The following is a 16,106-nucleotide window of genomic DNA, read 5'->3' as shown; positions in this document are numbered from 1 at the left end:
CAGCCGGAAACAGGCCTTTTCGGCCCTCCAAGTCCGTGCCACCCAGTGATCCCCGTACATTAACACTATCCTACACCCACTAGGGACAATTTTTACATTTACCCAGCCAATTTAACCTACATACCTGTATGTATTTTTAATATTGAATAATGCAATGCAAGTTTAATAAAAAGCCACTTGTCCATATTGTGTGCCTTTCAACATCATTTAAAGCGGGAGAGATTGATCAGGATGAGACTCTTTTCCTTGGAGTGCAGGAGGATGAGGTGTGATCTGAGAGAGGTGTGTAAAATCATGAGAGGACTAGATCGGGTAGATGCACAGAGTCTCTTGCCCAGAGTAGATGAATCGAAGACCAGAGAACATAGGTTTAAGGTGAAGGGGAAAAGATTTAATAGGAATCTGAGGGGTAACTTTTTCACACAAAGGGTGGTGGGTGTATGGAACGAGCTGCTGGAGGCGGCAGTTGAGGCTGGGACTATCCCATCATTTAAGAAACAGTTAGACAGGTACATGGACAGGACAGGTTTGGAGGGATATGGACCAAACGCAGGCAGGTGGGACTAGTGTAGCTGGGACAACCAGAACCAGCCTGCACGAGATAACCACTTATGAGGGGTTTGCGCAGTAATCAACCAGAACAATTGTTGGCCGGTGTGGGCAAGTTGGGCTGAAGGGCCTGTTTCCGTGCTGTACGACTATGAGATTCTGCCTAAGTTCTTCCAGCACTTTGTGTTTTCAAGTGGTCCAGCAACTGCAGTTCCTTGTGCCCATATTGACCACCTACCCATAAGGCAGATTGGTCTAAAGATACTAGAGGAGCAAGATGGACCACTCCGTTGAAATCGCCTTTGCTGAAGTGTAGTCCGCCATTTTAGTAGGCAAAATCCGCCATTTTAGGAGGCGACCACCGCCATTTTAGTAAGCAAAACCCGCCGTTCGTTCTGCCTCGCAGTGTAATCCGTGTTTTGGGGGAACTCCGTGTTTTGGGGGAACAGTACGTGTGATGATACCATTCAAATGCAGAACATATCTCATCTCAATTCACAGATTTTTGTTATTTTTCTTTTAAAATGTTTCTGCAAGTTTCTGCCTACTAAAATGGCGCCGTGACGCACTACGCATTTTAGGGTCGAGTGGCCATCTTGTTCCTCTAGTATCTTTGGATTGGACATACTAGCGTTGACCTTTCTCCCCGAATGCATAGCGGGGGCAGACCATGTTGCTATTTCAGGTTTGAGCAATTGCTGTTGTAGTTGGAAGTATTTCTTTAATTACATTGCCCCCAAAATTTTATTGCTTTTATTAAGATAATGAAATGTTGCTAAAAAAATGTGCCATTGTTGACCTTCCTCCCAGGCGGCAGCGCGGCCAGGCAGTTGTTGACCTTCCTCCCAGGGGGCAGCGCGGCCGTTGTGACCTTCCTCCCGCAGTGCAGCGCGGCCGTTGTTGACCTTCCTCCCAGGGGGCAGCGCGGCCGTTGTGACCTTCCTCCCGCAGTGCAGCGCGGGCCGTTGTTGACCTTCCTCCCAGGCGACAGCACGGCCGTTGTTGACGTTACTCCCACAGTGCAGCGCGGCCGTTGTTGACCTTCCTCCCAGGCGGCAACGCGGCCAGGCCGTTGTTGACCTTCCTCCCAGGCGGCAGCGCGGCCGTTGTTGACCTTCCTCCCACAGTGCAGCGCGGCCAGGCCGTTGTTGACCTTCCTCCCAGGCGGCAGCGCGGTGGGATGGCGGCCGATCCGCGGGGGGGACGCGCTGAGCGACGGCCTCCTGGAGCTGCTCCGCCCGGGGGTGCAGGAGGTGGACGGGCAGGTGCAGGCCGTCAGGTACTGAGCAGAGGGGAAGGGGAGGGGGGGGGGGGGAGAGGAGTGAGAGGGGCAGAGAGGGAGGGAAAGAGGAGGAGGGAGGGAGGAGAGAAAGAGGAGGGAGGAGAGAGGGAGGAGGTAAGGGAGTGGGGGGAGGGGGGAGAGGGGAGGGAGAGGGAGGAGGAGTGGAGGGAGGAGGGGAGTGAGGAGATGGAAGAGGGAGAGAGATAGTGAGTTTGTGGGGGGGAGGGAGGGGGAGAGATGGTGGGGAGGGGAGGGAGAGGGAGGGGGAGGGGAGGGAGAGATGGAGGGGAGGGAGAGGGGAGGGAGGGAAGAGGTGGGGATGGAAGAATGGTTGGAGAAGGGAGGGAGGGGAGGATGTGAGGGGTGGAAGGGCAGGAGCAGCCAATCAAGTGCGGGGAGAAGTCAGAGAGGTAGGGAAGGGTGGAGGAGAGGGATGGGGGGGAGTGGCAGAGTAGGGAGGGGGGAGATGTGGAGAGGGGAGAAGGCTTGTAGTGGGGAGGGGAGAGATGATGGGGGGGTAGAGGGAAGTGGGAGAGCGGAGATGTGGATGAGAGTGGATGTGGAGAGGGGGTGATGTGGAATAGGGAGGGGAGGTTGGAAGAAGGGAAGAGGAGGGTGTTGGGAGAGAGGGAGGGAGAGAGATGGTGGGAGGTAGGGGTGCAGTGTAATAGGGGAGGGGGTGGGTGGGAGGGGGCCGGGTGGGAGGGGACCGGTCCGTTGCCCGACTGACGACATCTGGTTCCCCCCACAGGGAGAGTCAGGTGGAGCTGAGGGAGCAGATCGACCGACTGGCAGCTGGTGAGATGTTGGGGGGGGGGGGGGCGGGGAATGGGGAGGTTAGGTATGGGGGGGGGGGGGGGGAAGTGAGAGAAGGAAGGGAGAAGAAGTGGGGGGGGGGGGGGAAGAGGGTGTGGGGGGGAGGGGGAACAAGTTGGGAAGAGGAGGTTGAGGGGGGGCGGGGATGAGGCAGGGGGGTGAGGTAGAGTGGGAGAGAGGCAGGGCGAGGGGTAAGACAGGGTGGGGAGTGATTGGGAGGGAAGCATGTTAGGGGTAAGGAAAAAAATGCAGATGCTGGTATAAATCGAAGGTAGACACAAAATGCCGGAGTAACTCAGCGTGTCGGGCAGCATCTCTGGGGAGAAGGAATGTGTGACGGGTCGAGACCCTTAGGTGGCCTCATCAATGTCTTGTACAACTGTAACATAATATGTGGACAGTCTGAAGAAGGGTCTCGACCCGCAACGTCACCCCTTCCTTCTCTCCCGAGATGCTGCCTGACCCGCTGAGTTACTCCAGCATTTTGTGTCTATCTTCATGTTAGGGGTAAGATAGGGTGGGAGGGGGGGGGGTGATTGGGGAGGGAGGCAGGGAGAGAGTAAGACGGTGCAATAGAGTTGGAGGGAGGCATGGAGAGGGTTAAGGTGGGAGGGTGAGCAGGAGGGGGGGCAGAGAGAGGGTAAGATAGGGTGGGGGTGAGGCATGTTAGGGGTAAGATGGGGTGGGGAGGTGAGCAGGAGGATGCAGGGAGAGGGTTGGGTGGGGGGGGTGAGTGGGGGCAGAGAGAGGGTTAGGGTGTGGGGTGAGTGGGGGGGCAGAGAGAGGGTTAGGGTGGGGGGTGAGTGGGGGCAGAGAGAGGGTTAGGGTGTGGGGTGAGTGGGGGCAGGGAGAGGGTTAGAGTGGGGGGTGAGTGGGGGCAGGGAGAGGGTTAGGGTGGGGGGGGTGAATGGGAGGGACGGGGAGGGTTAGGGTGGGGGGGTGAGTGGGGGGCAGAGAGGGTTAGGGTGGGGGGGTGAGTGGGGGCAGGGAGAGGGTTAGGGTGGGGGGGTGAATGGGAGGGAGACGGGGAGAGGGTTAGGGTGGGGGTGAGTGGGGGTAGGCAGGGAGAGGGTTAGGGTTGGGGGTGAGCGGGAGGGGGGGCAGGGTTAGGGGGTAAGTGGGAGAGAGACTGGGCAAGGGTAAGACAGGGTGGGGGGGTGCAGTGAGAGGGGTTAGGGTTAGGGGGGTGAATGGGGGAGAGGCTGGGCGAGGTTAAGATAGGGTGTGGGGGGAGGACAGGGAAGAGGAGGTGGGGGGGTGAGTGGGGGAGGCAGAGGGAGAGGTAAGCAGGGTAGAGGGGGGTAGGGAGAGGGTTAGGGTGGGGGGCAGGGAGAGGGGTAAGCAGGGTGGGGGGCAGACAGGAAAGAGGAGTAAGAGAGGGTGGGGGGGTGAGCGGGCTGTGACGGTGGAGAGGGCGGCCGGCTGATCTCTCCCCCTCTCCAGAGCTGTGCCGGGTAAATGATGAGCAGAAGGTGTCTCTGGACCTGGACCCGTACGTGAAGAAGCTGCTGAATGCCCGGCGGAGGGTCGTGCTGGTCAGCAACATCCTGCAGAACGCCCAGGTGGGAACATGGGAGGGGGGGGGGGAGGGACTGCAAATCCCCACTCGTACCACCGCAATATTGTTGCAAAGGTAGACACAAAATGCCGGAATAACTCAGCGGGTCAGGCAGCATCTCGGGAGAGAAGGAATGGACGACGTTTCAGGTCGAGACCCTTCTTCAGACAATGGAAAATAGACAATAGGTGCAGGAGGAGGCCATTCGGCCCTTCGAGCCAGCACCGCTATTCACCGTGATCGTGGCTGATCATCCACAATCAGTACCCCGTTCCTGCCTTCTCCCCATATTCCTTTCAACTGGAGTCTGAATTCTGAAGAAGGGTCTCAAACCGAAACGTCACCCATTCCTTCTCTCCAGAGCTGCTGCCTGACCCGCTGAGTTACTCCAGCATCTTGTGTCTATCCTTAGTTAAGTTTAGAGATACAGCGCGGAAACAGGCCCCTTCGGCCCACCGGGTCCGCGCCGACCAGCGATCCCCGCACACTAACACTGTCCTACACACACTGGGGACAATTTACAATGATACCAAGCCAATTAACCTACCAACCCGCACGTCTTTGGACCAGAGCTCCCGGAGAAAACCCGTGTAGGTCACGAGGAGAACGTACAAACTCCGTACAGGCAGCAGTAGTCAGGATCGAACCCGGGTCTCTGGTGCTGTAAGGCAGCAACTCCACCCAATCCCAGAAAAAAATGAATAGGCGATGTTTTGGTTCTGAAGAAGGGTTCCAACCCGAAATATCACCCATCCTTTTTCTTCAGAGATGCTGCCTGACCCGCTGAGTTACTCCAGCACTGTGTGTCTGCCTCTGTTGCCAACCATGCTGTCTCTCTAAGCAGCCTTCAACCACCTATCTATCTATATACTAAAACACTCGTTTGTTTGTTCCTGAACTACTGCCAAAACGGTACACGATAGCGCGACAATTTTAGGCCCACCTTACTCACCGCCGTCCCTTTGGTGCTAATGGAAGAAGTTTCATTGAAATCGGTGTTATATTTTTTAAGTTATTCACATTTAAAAGTTTTTAATCTATCTCCTAGAGATGGAGAGGAGGGATGGAGGAGGAGGGGGGGGGTGGAGTGGGGGGAAGAGAGGGTGCTGCACCAATGCAGGAGAAGTTTGGGCCCAACGGGTCCACTTGGTCTAGTTCTAACCATGAATTTAAACAGTCTTTAACCACGTCCTCTTATTTTATTTTTTGGGGGTCGGCGCAGGAGAGACTACGGCGTCTAAACCACAGCGTTGCTAAGGAGATGACGCGGAGAAAAGCCTACCTGGAATCCAGGATTTACATGCCTGGTTCTCCGAGCAAGTGAAGTCCTCCAAGGGGAACACCTCAATCCTGTCGGCTGCTTCAGAGGGACCTTAAACAGCATCGGACTGATTTCCTTCCGGGCGTGCTGCCGGGGGGAAGAATTTTCCACGCGCGCTGATATTTTTTTTAATGGCTTAGCTCGCCTTGTATCTGCTTCAGTGTCGCTGTTAATAGCCAACGCAACTCTATAATGCGCCGCCGGCACGTTTGCAAATCCTGAGTGTAACGTTAGGTTTTGGAGTCAAAAGATTTTTATTGTCACGCGACCCAAAAACAGGACCGTGAAATCCTTACCTGCAGCAGCACAACAGAATATGTAAACAGGGTACTCTGTAAACAATGTCATAAACAGGAGAAATAAATAAAAGATCAGTATATACACATGCTCTATCCGAGACCACGCAAAGCTCCAGAGTTGTGGACGCAGCCCAGACCATCACACACACACACAAACCAACCTCCCTGACAGGGTTGCCAACTGTCCCTTATTAGCCGGGGCATCCCATGTTTTGGGCTAAATTGGCTTGTCCCGTATTGGGCCCGGGGGTCGCTGTAGGCCCGGACAGTGTGGTAGGAAAAAAAACTGCAAGTGCTGGTTAAAAAAGTCTGTGCCTACCTAGTGTAGTCAAGTCAAGTCAAGGCAATTTTATTTGTATAGCACATTTAAAAACAACCCACGTTGACCAAAGTGCTGTACATCTGATTAGGTTCCAATGGGAAAAAAAAATGAAACATACAGTAGCACGCAAACAGTTCACAGCGCCTCCTCAATGAGCCTCAAACGCTAGGGAGTAGAAATAGGTTTTGAGCCTGGACTTAAAGGAGTCGATGGAGGGGGCAGTTCTGATGGGGAGAGGGATGCTGTTCCACAGTCTAGGAGCTGCAACCGCAAAAGCGCGGTCACCCCTGAGCTTAAGCCTAGACCGCGGGATAGTGAGTAGCCCCAAGTCGGCCGACCTGAGGGACCTGGAGTTAGAGAGGGGGGGTTAGAAGATTTTTGATGTGGGGGGGAGTATCCATTTAGGGCTTTATACGTGAATAGGAGGAGCTTGAAGTTGATTCTGTACCGTACAGGGAGCCAGTGGAGAGAGGCCAGAATCGGGGTGATGTGGTCCCTTTTACGGGTACCCGTCAGGAGTCTCGCTGCGGCGTTTTGGACCAGTTGCAGGCGGGACAGGGAAGATTGGCTGATCCCAGTGTATAGGGAGTTGCAGTAGTCTAGGCTGGTGTAGGTGCGGTGCGGACAGTGTAGGCCCAGAGACCCCAGCAACGCCTAACGGAGGTTGCTTAGCAACCCGCCTCCCGGGTGGACACAAAAAGTCGGAGTAACTCAGCGGGTCAGGCAGCTTCTCTCCAGAGATGCTGCCTGACCCGCTGCGTTACTCCAGCTTTTTGTGTCTACCTTTGACATAAACCAGCATCTGCTGGGTTTTTTTCCCTACACAACCCGCCTCCCAGCACTTGCGGCCGCCATTAGTGGAGCGGGAGCACGTGGCCACTAGCTGGGTGAGGTCACGTGGCACGCGGGGCGGTGACGTCACCTTGTCCCGTATTTGGGAGTGCAATAGTTGGCGACGCTACTCCCTTCCGTTGACTCCATCTACACCTCGCGCTGCCTCGGCAAGGCCAGCAGCATAATCAAGGACCAGTCTCGCCGCCGGTCACTCCCTCTTCTCCCATCGGGCAAGAGGTGCAGAAGTGCAAAAACGCACACCTCCAGATTCAGGGAGTTTCTTCACAGCTGTTATCAGGCAAGTGAATGGTCCGGATATCAGCTGGAGAACCGTCCTGACCTCCCATCTACCTCATTGGAGACAATAGGTGCAGGAGGAGGCCATTCAGCCCTTCGAGCCAGCACCGCCATTCAATGTGATCATGGCTGATCATTCTCAATCAGTACCCCGTTCCTGCCTTCTCCCCATACCCCCTGACTCCGCTATCCTTAAGAGCTCTATCCAGCTCTCTCTTGAATGCATTCAGAGCTGCCTTCTGAGGCAGAGAATTCCACAGATTCGCAACTCTCTGACTGAAAATGTTTTTCCTCATCTCAGTTCTAAATGGTCTACCCCTTATTCTTATACTGTGGCCCCTTTTGTTCTGGACTCCCCCAACATTGGGAACATGTTTCCTGCCTCTAACGTGTCCAACCCCTTAATAATCTTATACGTTTCGATAAGATCCCCTCTCATCCTTCTAAATTCCAGTGTATACAAGCCCAGTCGCTCCAGTCTTTCAACATACGACAGTCCCGCCATTCCGGGAATTGGACTATCTTTAATTAGATTTTACCTGATTTCAGTGTTATATTTTGCATTAAATGTTGTATCCTGTAACTCTACACTGGACGGCTTGGTTGTAATGTACAGTCTTTCCGTTGACTGGATAGCACGCAACGAAAAAGAATTTCACTGTATCTCGGTACATGTGAGAATAATAAACTGAACTAGAGGATAAAGGTCCATATCCCTCCAAACCTGTCCTATCCATGTACCTGTCTAACTTTCTTAAACATTTATTCACAAAATGCTGGAGTAACTCAGCAGGTCAGGCAGCATCTCGGGAGAGAAGGAATGGGTGACGTTTCGGGTCGAGACCCTTCTGACCCAGACTGAAGAAGGGTCTCGACCCGAAACGTCACCCATTCCTTCTCTCCCGAGATGCTGCCTGACCTGCTGAGTTACTCCAGCATTTTGTGAATAAATCGATTTGTACCAGCATCTGCAGTTATTTTCTTATACTATATAACTTTCTTAAACGTTGGGATAGTCCCAGCCTCAACTACCTCCTCCGGCAGCTCGTTCCATACACCCACCACCCTCTGTGTGGAAAAAGTTACACCTCAGATTCCTATTAAATCTTTTCCCCTTCACCGTGAACCGATGTAATCTGGTCCTCGATTCCCCCACTCTGGGCAAGAGATTCTGTGCATCTACCCGATTTAGGATAAAGGGGATAGCGTTTAGTTTATTCTCACGTTGTACCAAGATATTGTGAAACGCTTTTGTTGGCTGCTTTATTTTTAATTCCTCGGTCGTCTCCTTCAATCTGTGGCAGTTCAAAATGGCCGACCATGGGTGATGCATCCTGGTTGTTGGCTGCTTGCTCCACACCTCGGCTAGAGCAGCGTCGGTCGATGTGCGGACGGATGTAAGCCTGGGCGATGTCATATGAAGGAGAGGCTGTTGCCCATGCAGCACGTCCCCCCCTCTCCACGTCGCTGATCGATCCAAAAGAACAGCAGAGCCGTGATGAGGTGTTTCAGACTAGGGCTTCCGAGATGTCCTCGTTCTTCAGAAAACGGGGCTTCCCCTCCTCCATTATAGATGAGGCTCTCACTAGGGTCTCTTCTACATCCCGCACTCCGCTCTTGCTCCCCCTCCCCCCACTCGCAACAAGGACAGGATCCCCCTCGTTCTCACCTTCCACCCCACCAGCCAGCGGATCCAACATATCATCCACCAACATTTCCGTCACCAACAACGGGACCCCACCACTGGCCATATCTTCCCATCCCCTTCCCTCTCTGCGTTCCGCAGAGACCGTTCCCTCCGTAACTCCCTGGTCCACTCGTCCCTTCCTACCCAAACCACCCCCTCCCCGGGCACCTTCCCTTGCAACCGCACGAGATGCAACACCTGTCCCTTTACCTCCCCCTCAACTCCATCAAAGGACCCAAACAGTCTTTCCAGGTGAGACAGAGGTTCACCTGCACCTCCTCCAACCTCATCTATTGCATCCGCTGCTGTAGATGTCAACTTATTTACATCGGCGAAACCAAGCGCAGGCTCGGCGATCACTTTGCTGAACACCTGCGCTCGGTCCGCATTAACGCAACTGATCTCCCGGTGGCCCAGCACTTTAACTCCCCCTCCCATTCCCAGTCTGACCTCTCTGTCATGGGCCTCCTCCAGTGCCATAGTGAGGCCCGCTGGAAATTGGAGGAGCAGCACCTCATATTTCGCCTGGGCAGTTTGCAGCCCGGTGGTATGAACGTCGACTTCTCCAACTTCAGATAGCTCCTCTGTCCCTCTCTTCCCCTCCTCCTTCCCAGTTCTCCCTCTATCTTCCTGTCTCCACCTATATCCTTCCTTTGTCCCACCCCCGACATCAGTCTGAAGAAGGGTCTCGACCCGAAACGTCACCCATTCCTTCTCTCCCGAGATGCTGCCTGACCTGCTGAGTTACTCCAGCATTTTGTGAATAAATCGATTTGTACCAGCACCTGCGGTTATTTTCTTATATATATATATATAGCAGAGCCGTTACAGTTTGGCATCAGCGCCATTGCAGGAGCTGCCAGAACGAGGCTGTGGACAACGACGAACTGCCTTGGGGGCTCCGACTCCGGATTTTTCCTGAGGTTTACTCCTGGAGCCTTTTCCATGACCGGATATGGCCACAAGGCAGTGGAGGTTTTCGATCAGAGTTTCCCCTCTCCTAGATGGCCTGCCTTCCCAGGCTGACGAGCCTCATCTGCCCCAGAGCCCTGGGGGTGGGAACGTCTACCTTCCCACAGCAGCCCTTCATCAGCGTCACAACGGATGAGTGTGTAGAAGTGCAGGAATCTCCCGGGTCAGTCCCAGCACAGAGTCACTGTGACCTGTTCGAGGAACAGTGTGGACTCTCTGTTCAGAATGGGAACCCCAGCAAAAAAATGGGACCCCAAGAATGGTCTTGACCCAAAATGCCACCTATTCATTTTCTCCAGAGATGCTGCCTGACCCGCTGAGTTACTCCAACTTTTCGTGTCTGTCTTGGGTTTAAACCAGCGTCTTTCCTACCTACAGCAGTTCATAGAAACAGAAAATAGGTGAAGGAGTAGGCCATTCGGCCCTCCTACACAAATAAAACTAACTCCCCCACCCCCTCGGTCCCCTCATTGTGCCCTTCAGAGGATCGGAGATGGTTGGGTGATGTTGAATTTTGGGAAAGGAGGGGTGGGGGAGGAGAGAGGGGAATGAGGGGGGAGGGGGGATATGTGGAGGGTGCAAAGGGAATAAATTGGAAGAGGTGATGGGGGAACAAAGTTGGGGAGTAGAAGAGTGGGGAACAAGTGGCAGGGGGAGAAGAGAGGAAACGTGGGGAGGGGGATAAAGAAGAGGGAACAAGAGGGAAAGGGGTGGAACGATGGGGGGAAAAGAAGGGAGCAAGTGAGAGGGAGAAACTCAAGTTGGGAGAAATGGGGAACAAGTATAAGTGGGAGGGAGAGAAGGGGAACAAGTTAGGGGAGAGTAAAGAGGAAACAAGAGGTGGAGGGAGAAGATAGGGAACAAGGTGGAGGGGAGGGAAGATGGGGACAAGTGCTGGGGGAGAGAAGAGAGAAAACGCGTGGGGAGGTAGAGAAGAGGAACAAGGTGAAAGAGTGGAACGATGGGGGGAGGAACTCAAGTTGGGAGAAAAGGGGAACAAGTTAGAGGAGAGGGCACAATGTGGAAGGGGGAGAGGTGAAGGTACGAGTGGAGGGAAGAGGAGAGGTAACGAGTTGGGAAGGGGGGGGGAGGAGGGAATAAGTGGGAGGGAGAGGGGAACAAGTTAGGGGAGAGAAAAGAGGAAAGAAGAAGAGGAGGGGGAGAAGGTGGGGACAAGGAGGGGGGAGAAGGACAAGGTGGAGGGGAGCGAGGAAGGGGACAAGGTGGAGGGGAGCGAGGAAGGGGACAAGGTTGAGGGGAGGGAAGGGGACGATGAGGGGAGAGAAGGTGGGGACAAGGTGGAGGGGAGAGAAGATGGGGGCAAGGTTGAGGGGAGAGAAGATGGGGGCAAGGTGGAGGGGAGAGAAGATGGGGGCAAGGTGGAGGGGAGAGAAGATGGGGGCAAGATGGAGGGGAGAGAAGATGGGGGCAAGGTGGAGGGGAGAGAAGATGTGGGCAAGGTGGAGGGGGGAGAAGATGGGGGCACGGTGGAGGGGAGAGAAGATGGGGGCAAGGTGGAGGGGAGAGAAGATGGGGGCAAGGTGGAGGGGAGAGAAGATGGGGGCAAGATGGAGGGGAGAGAAGATGGGGGCAAGGTGGAGGGGAGAGAAGATGTGGGCACGGTGGAGGGGAGAGAAGATGGGGGCACGGTGGGGGAAGTGAATAAGGTACGAGTGGAGGGAAGAGGAGAGGTAACGAGTTGGGAAGGGAGGAGAGGAGGGAATAAGTGGGAGGGAGAGAGAAGGGGAACAAATTAGGGGGGACAAGGTGGAGGGAAAAGATGGGGGCAAGATGGAGGGGAGAGAGAAATGCTGACATGGTGGAGGGGAGAGAAGATGGGGGACAAAATGAGGGGGAGAAGAAGATGGGGACAAGGTGAGTGGGGGGGGGGAGATGAGGGCCCTCAGGCTTCTCCATTCTCCCTCCACCACTAGGCCCAATCGGTTGCTAGGAGACGCTGCCTCGCCGCGTCAGAAGCGCGACTTGCGTCGATCCGCCAGTGACGTCAAAACGGTGACGCCTACGGTGACACGTGGCTACTTTAGCGTTGCGCCACCACAACCCCGACGTGAGCAGAGTGGCGCAGCGGAAGCGTGCTGGGCCCATAACCCAGAGGTCGATGGATCGAAACCATCCTCTGCTAGCTGTTTTTTATTAGACTCATCTTTAATTTGGAAAAGTGTGTTCATACTGTTTGTAATTAATTAATAATGCAATGAATTGACAAATGTGCTTGTAATTTGGCAGATATATATATATATTTTTTAATCTGTAAAATCTTTTAAATGTTTTTTTTATCCACTTATTCAAATCATATGAGGAAGGATTGGAAAGACTAGGGCTTGTATTCACTGGAGTTTAGAAGGATGAGAGGGAATCTTATAGAGACGTATAAAATTATAAAAGGACTGGACAAGCAAGATGCAGGAAAAATGTTCCCAATGTTGGGGGAGTCCAGAACCAGGGGCCACACACAGTCTAAGAATAAAGGGGAGGCCACTTAAAACCACCAGTCATTGAAAGTAGGCATGCAGGTGCAGCAGGCAGTGAAGAAAGCGAATGGTATGTTGGCATTCACAGCGAGAGGATTTGAGTATAGGAGCAGGGAGGTTCTGCTGCAGTTGTACAGGGCATTGGTGAGACCACACCTGGGGTATTGCGTACAGTTTTGGTCTCCTAATCTGAGGAAAGACATTCTTGCCATAGAGGGAGTACAGAGAAGGTTCACCAGATTGATTCCTGGGATGGCAGGACTTTCATGTGAAGAAAAACTGGATAGACTCGGCTTGTACTCGCTGGAATTAAGAAGATTGAGGGGGGATCTTATAGAAACTTACAAAATTCTTAAGGGGTTGGACAGGCTAGATGCAGGAAGATTGTTCCCGATGTTGGGGAAGTCCAGAACAAGGGGCCACACAGTTTAAGGATAAGGGGGAAGTCTTTTAGGACCGAGATGAGAAAGTCTTTTTTCACACAGAGAGTGGTGAATCTGTGGAATTTTCTGCCACAGAAGGTAGTTGAGGCCAGTTCATTGGCTATATTTAAGAGGGAGTTAGATGTGGCCCTTGTGGCTAAAGGGATCAGGGGGTATGGAGAGAAGGCAGGTACGGGATACTGAGTTGGATGATCAGCCATGATCATATTGAATGGCGGTGCGTACAGGCTCGAAGGGCCGAATGGCCTACTCCTGCACCTATTTTCTATGTTTCTAAAACTGAGGTGAGAAGAAACTTTTACACCCAGAGAATTTGTTGTGAGGTTGTGGAATTCTCTGCATGGGTTGCTGATTGTAGATGATCAACCCTGACGTGAGCAGAGTGGCGCAGCGGAAGCGTGCTGGGCCCATAACCCAGAGGTCGATGGATCGAAACCATCCTCTGCTAGCTGTTTTTTATTAGACTAATCTTTAATTTGGAAAAGTATGTTCATACTGTTTGTAATTAATTAATAATGCAATTAATTGACAAATGTGCTTGTAATTTGGAAGATATATATATTTTTTAATCTGTAAAATCTTTTAAATGTTTTTTTTATCCACTTATTCAAATCATATGAGGAAAGATTGGAAAGACTAGGGCTTGTATTCACTGGAGTTTAGAAGGATGAGAGGGGATCTTATAGAGACGTATAAAATTATAAAAGGACTGGACAAGCAAGATGCAGGAAAAATGTTCCCAATGTTGGGGGAGTCCAGAACCAGGGGCCACACACAGAGGCCATTTAAAACCACCAGTCATTGAAAGTAGGCATGCAGGTAGGTGCAGCAGGCAGTGAAGAAAGCGAATGGTATGTTGCGGTAGCGCAGCGATAGAGTTGCTGCTTTACAGCGAATGCAGCGCCGGAGACTCAGGTTCGATCCTGACTACGGGTGCTGCACTGTAAGGAGTTTGTACGTTCTCCCCGTGACCTGCGTGGGTTTTCTCCGAAATCTTCGGTTTCCTCCCACACTCCAAAGACGTACAGGTGTGTAGGTTAATTGGCTGGGTAAATGTAAAAATTGTCCCTAGTGGGTGTAGGATAGTGTTAATGTACGGGGATCGCTGGGCGGCACGGACTTGGTGGGCCGAAAAGGCCTGTTTCCGGCTGTATATATATGATATGATATAGCGAGGGGATTTGAGTATACTAGCAGGGAGGTTCTGCTGCAGTTGTACAGGGCCTTGGTGAGACCACACCTGGAGTATTGCATACAGTTTTGGTCTCCTAATCTGAGGAAAGACATTCTTGCCATAGAGGGAGTACAGAGAAGGTTCACCAGATTGATCCCTGGGATGGCAGGACTTTCATGTGAAGAAAGACTGGATAGACTCGGCTTGCAATCGCTGGAATTTAGAGGATTGAGGGGGGATCTTATCATATCATATCATATCATATATATACAGCCAGAAACAGGCCTTTTCGGCGCTCCAAGTCCGTGCCGCCCAGCAAACCCGTACATTAACACTATCCTACACCCACTAGGGACAATTTTTACATTTACCCAGCCAATTAACCTACATACCTGTACGTCTTTGGAGATCTTATAGAAACTTACAAAATTCTTAAGGGGTTGGACAGGCTAGACGCAGGAAGATTGTTCCCGATGTTGGGGAAGTCCAGAACAAGGGGCCACACAGTTTAAGGATAAGGGGGAAGTCTTTTAGGACCGAGATGGGAAAGTTTTTTTTCACACAGAGAGTGGTGAATCTGTGGAACCACAGAAGGTAGTTGAGGCCAGTTCATTGGCTATATTTAAGAGGGAGTTAGATGTGGCCCTTGTGGCTAAAGGGATCAGGGGGTATGGAGAGAAGGCAGGTACGGGATACTGAGTTGGATGATCAGCCATGATCATATTGAATGGCGGTGCATACAGGCTCGATGTTTCTAAAACTGAGGTGAGAAGAAACTTTTTCACCCAGAGAATTTGTTGTGAGGTTGTGGAATTCTCTGCATGGGTTACTGATTGTAGATGATCAACCCGGACATGAGCAGAGTGGCGCAGCGGAAGCGTGCTGGGCCCATAACCCAGAGGTCGATGGATCGAAACCATCCTCTGCTAGCTGTATTTTATTAGACTAATCTTTAATTTGGAAAAGTATGTTCATACTGTTTGTAATTAATTAATAATGCAATGAATTGACAAATGTGCTTGTAATTTGGCAGATATATTTTTTTTTAATCTGTAAAATCTTTTAAATGTTTTTTTTATCCACTGTGCAAATCATATGAGGAAAGATTGGAAAGACTAGGGCTTGTATTCACTGGAGTTTAGAAGGATGAGAGGGGATCTTATAGAGACGTATAAAATTATAAAAGGACTGGACAAGCAAGATGCAGGAAAAATGTTCCCAATGTTGGGGGAGTCCAGAACCAGGGGCCACACACAGAGGCCATTTAAAACCACCAGTCATTGAAAGTAGGCATGCAGGTGCAGCAGGCAGTGAAGAAAGCGAATGGTATGTTGGCATTCATAGCGAGGGGATTTGAGTATAGGAGCAGGGAGTTTCTGCTGCAGTTGTACAGGGCCTTGGTGAGACCACACCTGGAGTATTGCCTACAGTTTTGGTCTCCTAATCTGAGGAAAGGCATTCTTGCCATCGAGGGAGTACAGAGAAGGTTCACCAGATTGATCCCTGGGATGGCAGGAATTTCACGTGAAGAAAGACTGGATAGACTCGTCTTGTACTCGCTGGAATTTAGAAGATTGAGGGGGGATCTTATAGAAACTTACAAAATTCTTAAGGGGTTGGACAGGCTAGATGCAGGAAGATTGTTCCCGATGTTGGGGAAGTCCAGAACAAGGGGTCACACAGTTTAAGGATAAGGGGGAAGTCTTTTAGGACCGAGATGGGAAAGTTTTTTTCACACAGAGAGTGGTGAATCTGTGGAATTCTCTGCCACAGAAGGTAGTTGAGGCCAGTTCATTGGCTATATTTAAGAGGGAGTTAGATGTGGCCCTTGTGGCTAAAGGGATCAGGGGGTATGGAGAGAAGGCAGGTACGGGATACTGAGTTGGATGATCAGCCATGATCATATTGAATGGCGGTGCAGGCTCGAATGGCAGAATGGCCTACTCCTGCACCTATTTTCTATGTTTCTAAAACTGAGGTGAGAAGAAACTTTTACACCCAGAGAATTTGTTGTGAGGTTGTGGAATTCTCTGCATGGGTTGCTGATTGTAGATGATCAA

At 51.9% G+C, this 16,106-nt stretch overlaps 1 protein-coding gene and 3 non-coding genes across 4 annotated transcripts; all 4 read left to right on the top strand.

Moving 5' to 3' along the window:
- Window positions 1-1,219: 1,219 nt before the first annotated feature.
- snapin (SNAP associated protein) lies at window positions 1,220-6,384 on the top strand. The gene is made up of 5 exons (XM_078431924.1): window positions 1,220-1,234; window positions 1,641-1,828; window positions 2,583-2,629; window positions 4,091-4,209; window positions 5,428-6,384. Exons 1-5 carry the CDS (start codon window positions 1,220-1,222, stop codon window positions 5,527-5,529), a joined length of 471 nt encoding a protein of 156 aa, XP_078288050.1. The 3' UTR covers window positions 5,530-6,384.
- A 5,624-nt stretch (window positions 6,385-12,008) lies between these two features.
- trnam-cau (transfer RNA methionine (anticodon CAU)) lies at window positions 12,009-12,080 on the top strand. Its single transcript has one exon. It is a non-coding gene; the product is annotated as a tRNA-Met (tRNA).
- A 1,168-nt stretch (window positions 12,081-13,248) lies between these two features.
- Window positions 13,249-13,320, top strand: trnam-cau (transfer RNA methionine (anticodon CAU)). Its single transcript has one exon. It is a non-coding gene; the product is annotated as a tRNA-Met (tRNA).
- A 1,583-nt stretch (window positions 13,321-14,903) lies between these two features.
- Window positions 14,904-14,975, top strand: trnam-cau (transfer RNA methionine (anticodon CAU)). Its single transcript has one exon. It is a non-coding gene; the product is annotated as a tRNA-Met (tRNA).
- Window positions 14,976-16,106: the final 1,131 nt, after the last annotated feature.

Source organism: Rhinoraja longicauda, chromosome 44 (genome assembly GCF_053455715.1).
Source record: "Rhinoraja longicauda isolate Sanriku21f chromosome 44, sRhiLon1.1, whole genome shotgun sequence".
Taxonomy (NCBI): Eukaryota; Metazoa; Chordata; class Chondrichthyes; order Rajiformes; family Arhynchobatidae; genus Rhinoraja; species Rhinoraja longicauda.
Note: the sequence above shows the minus strand (reverse complement) of the source record. Positions and strands in the feature narration are given on the sequence as shown.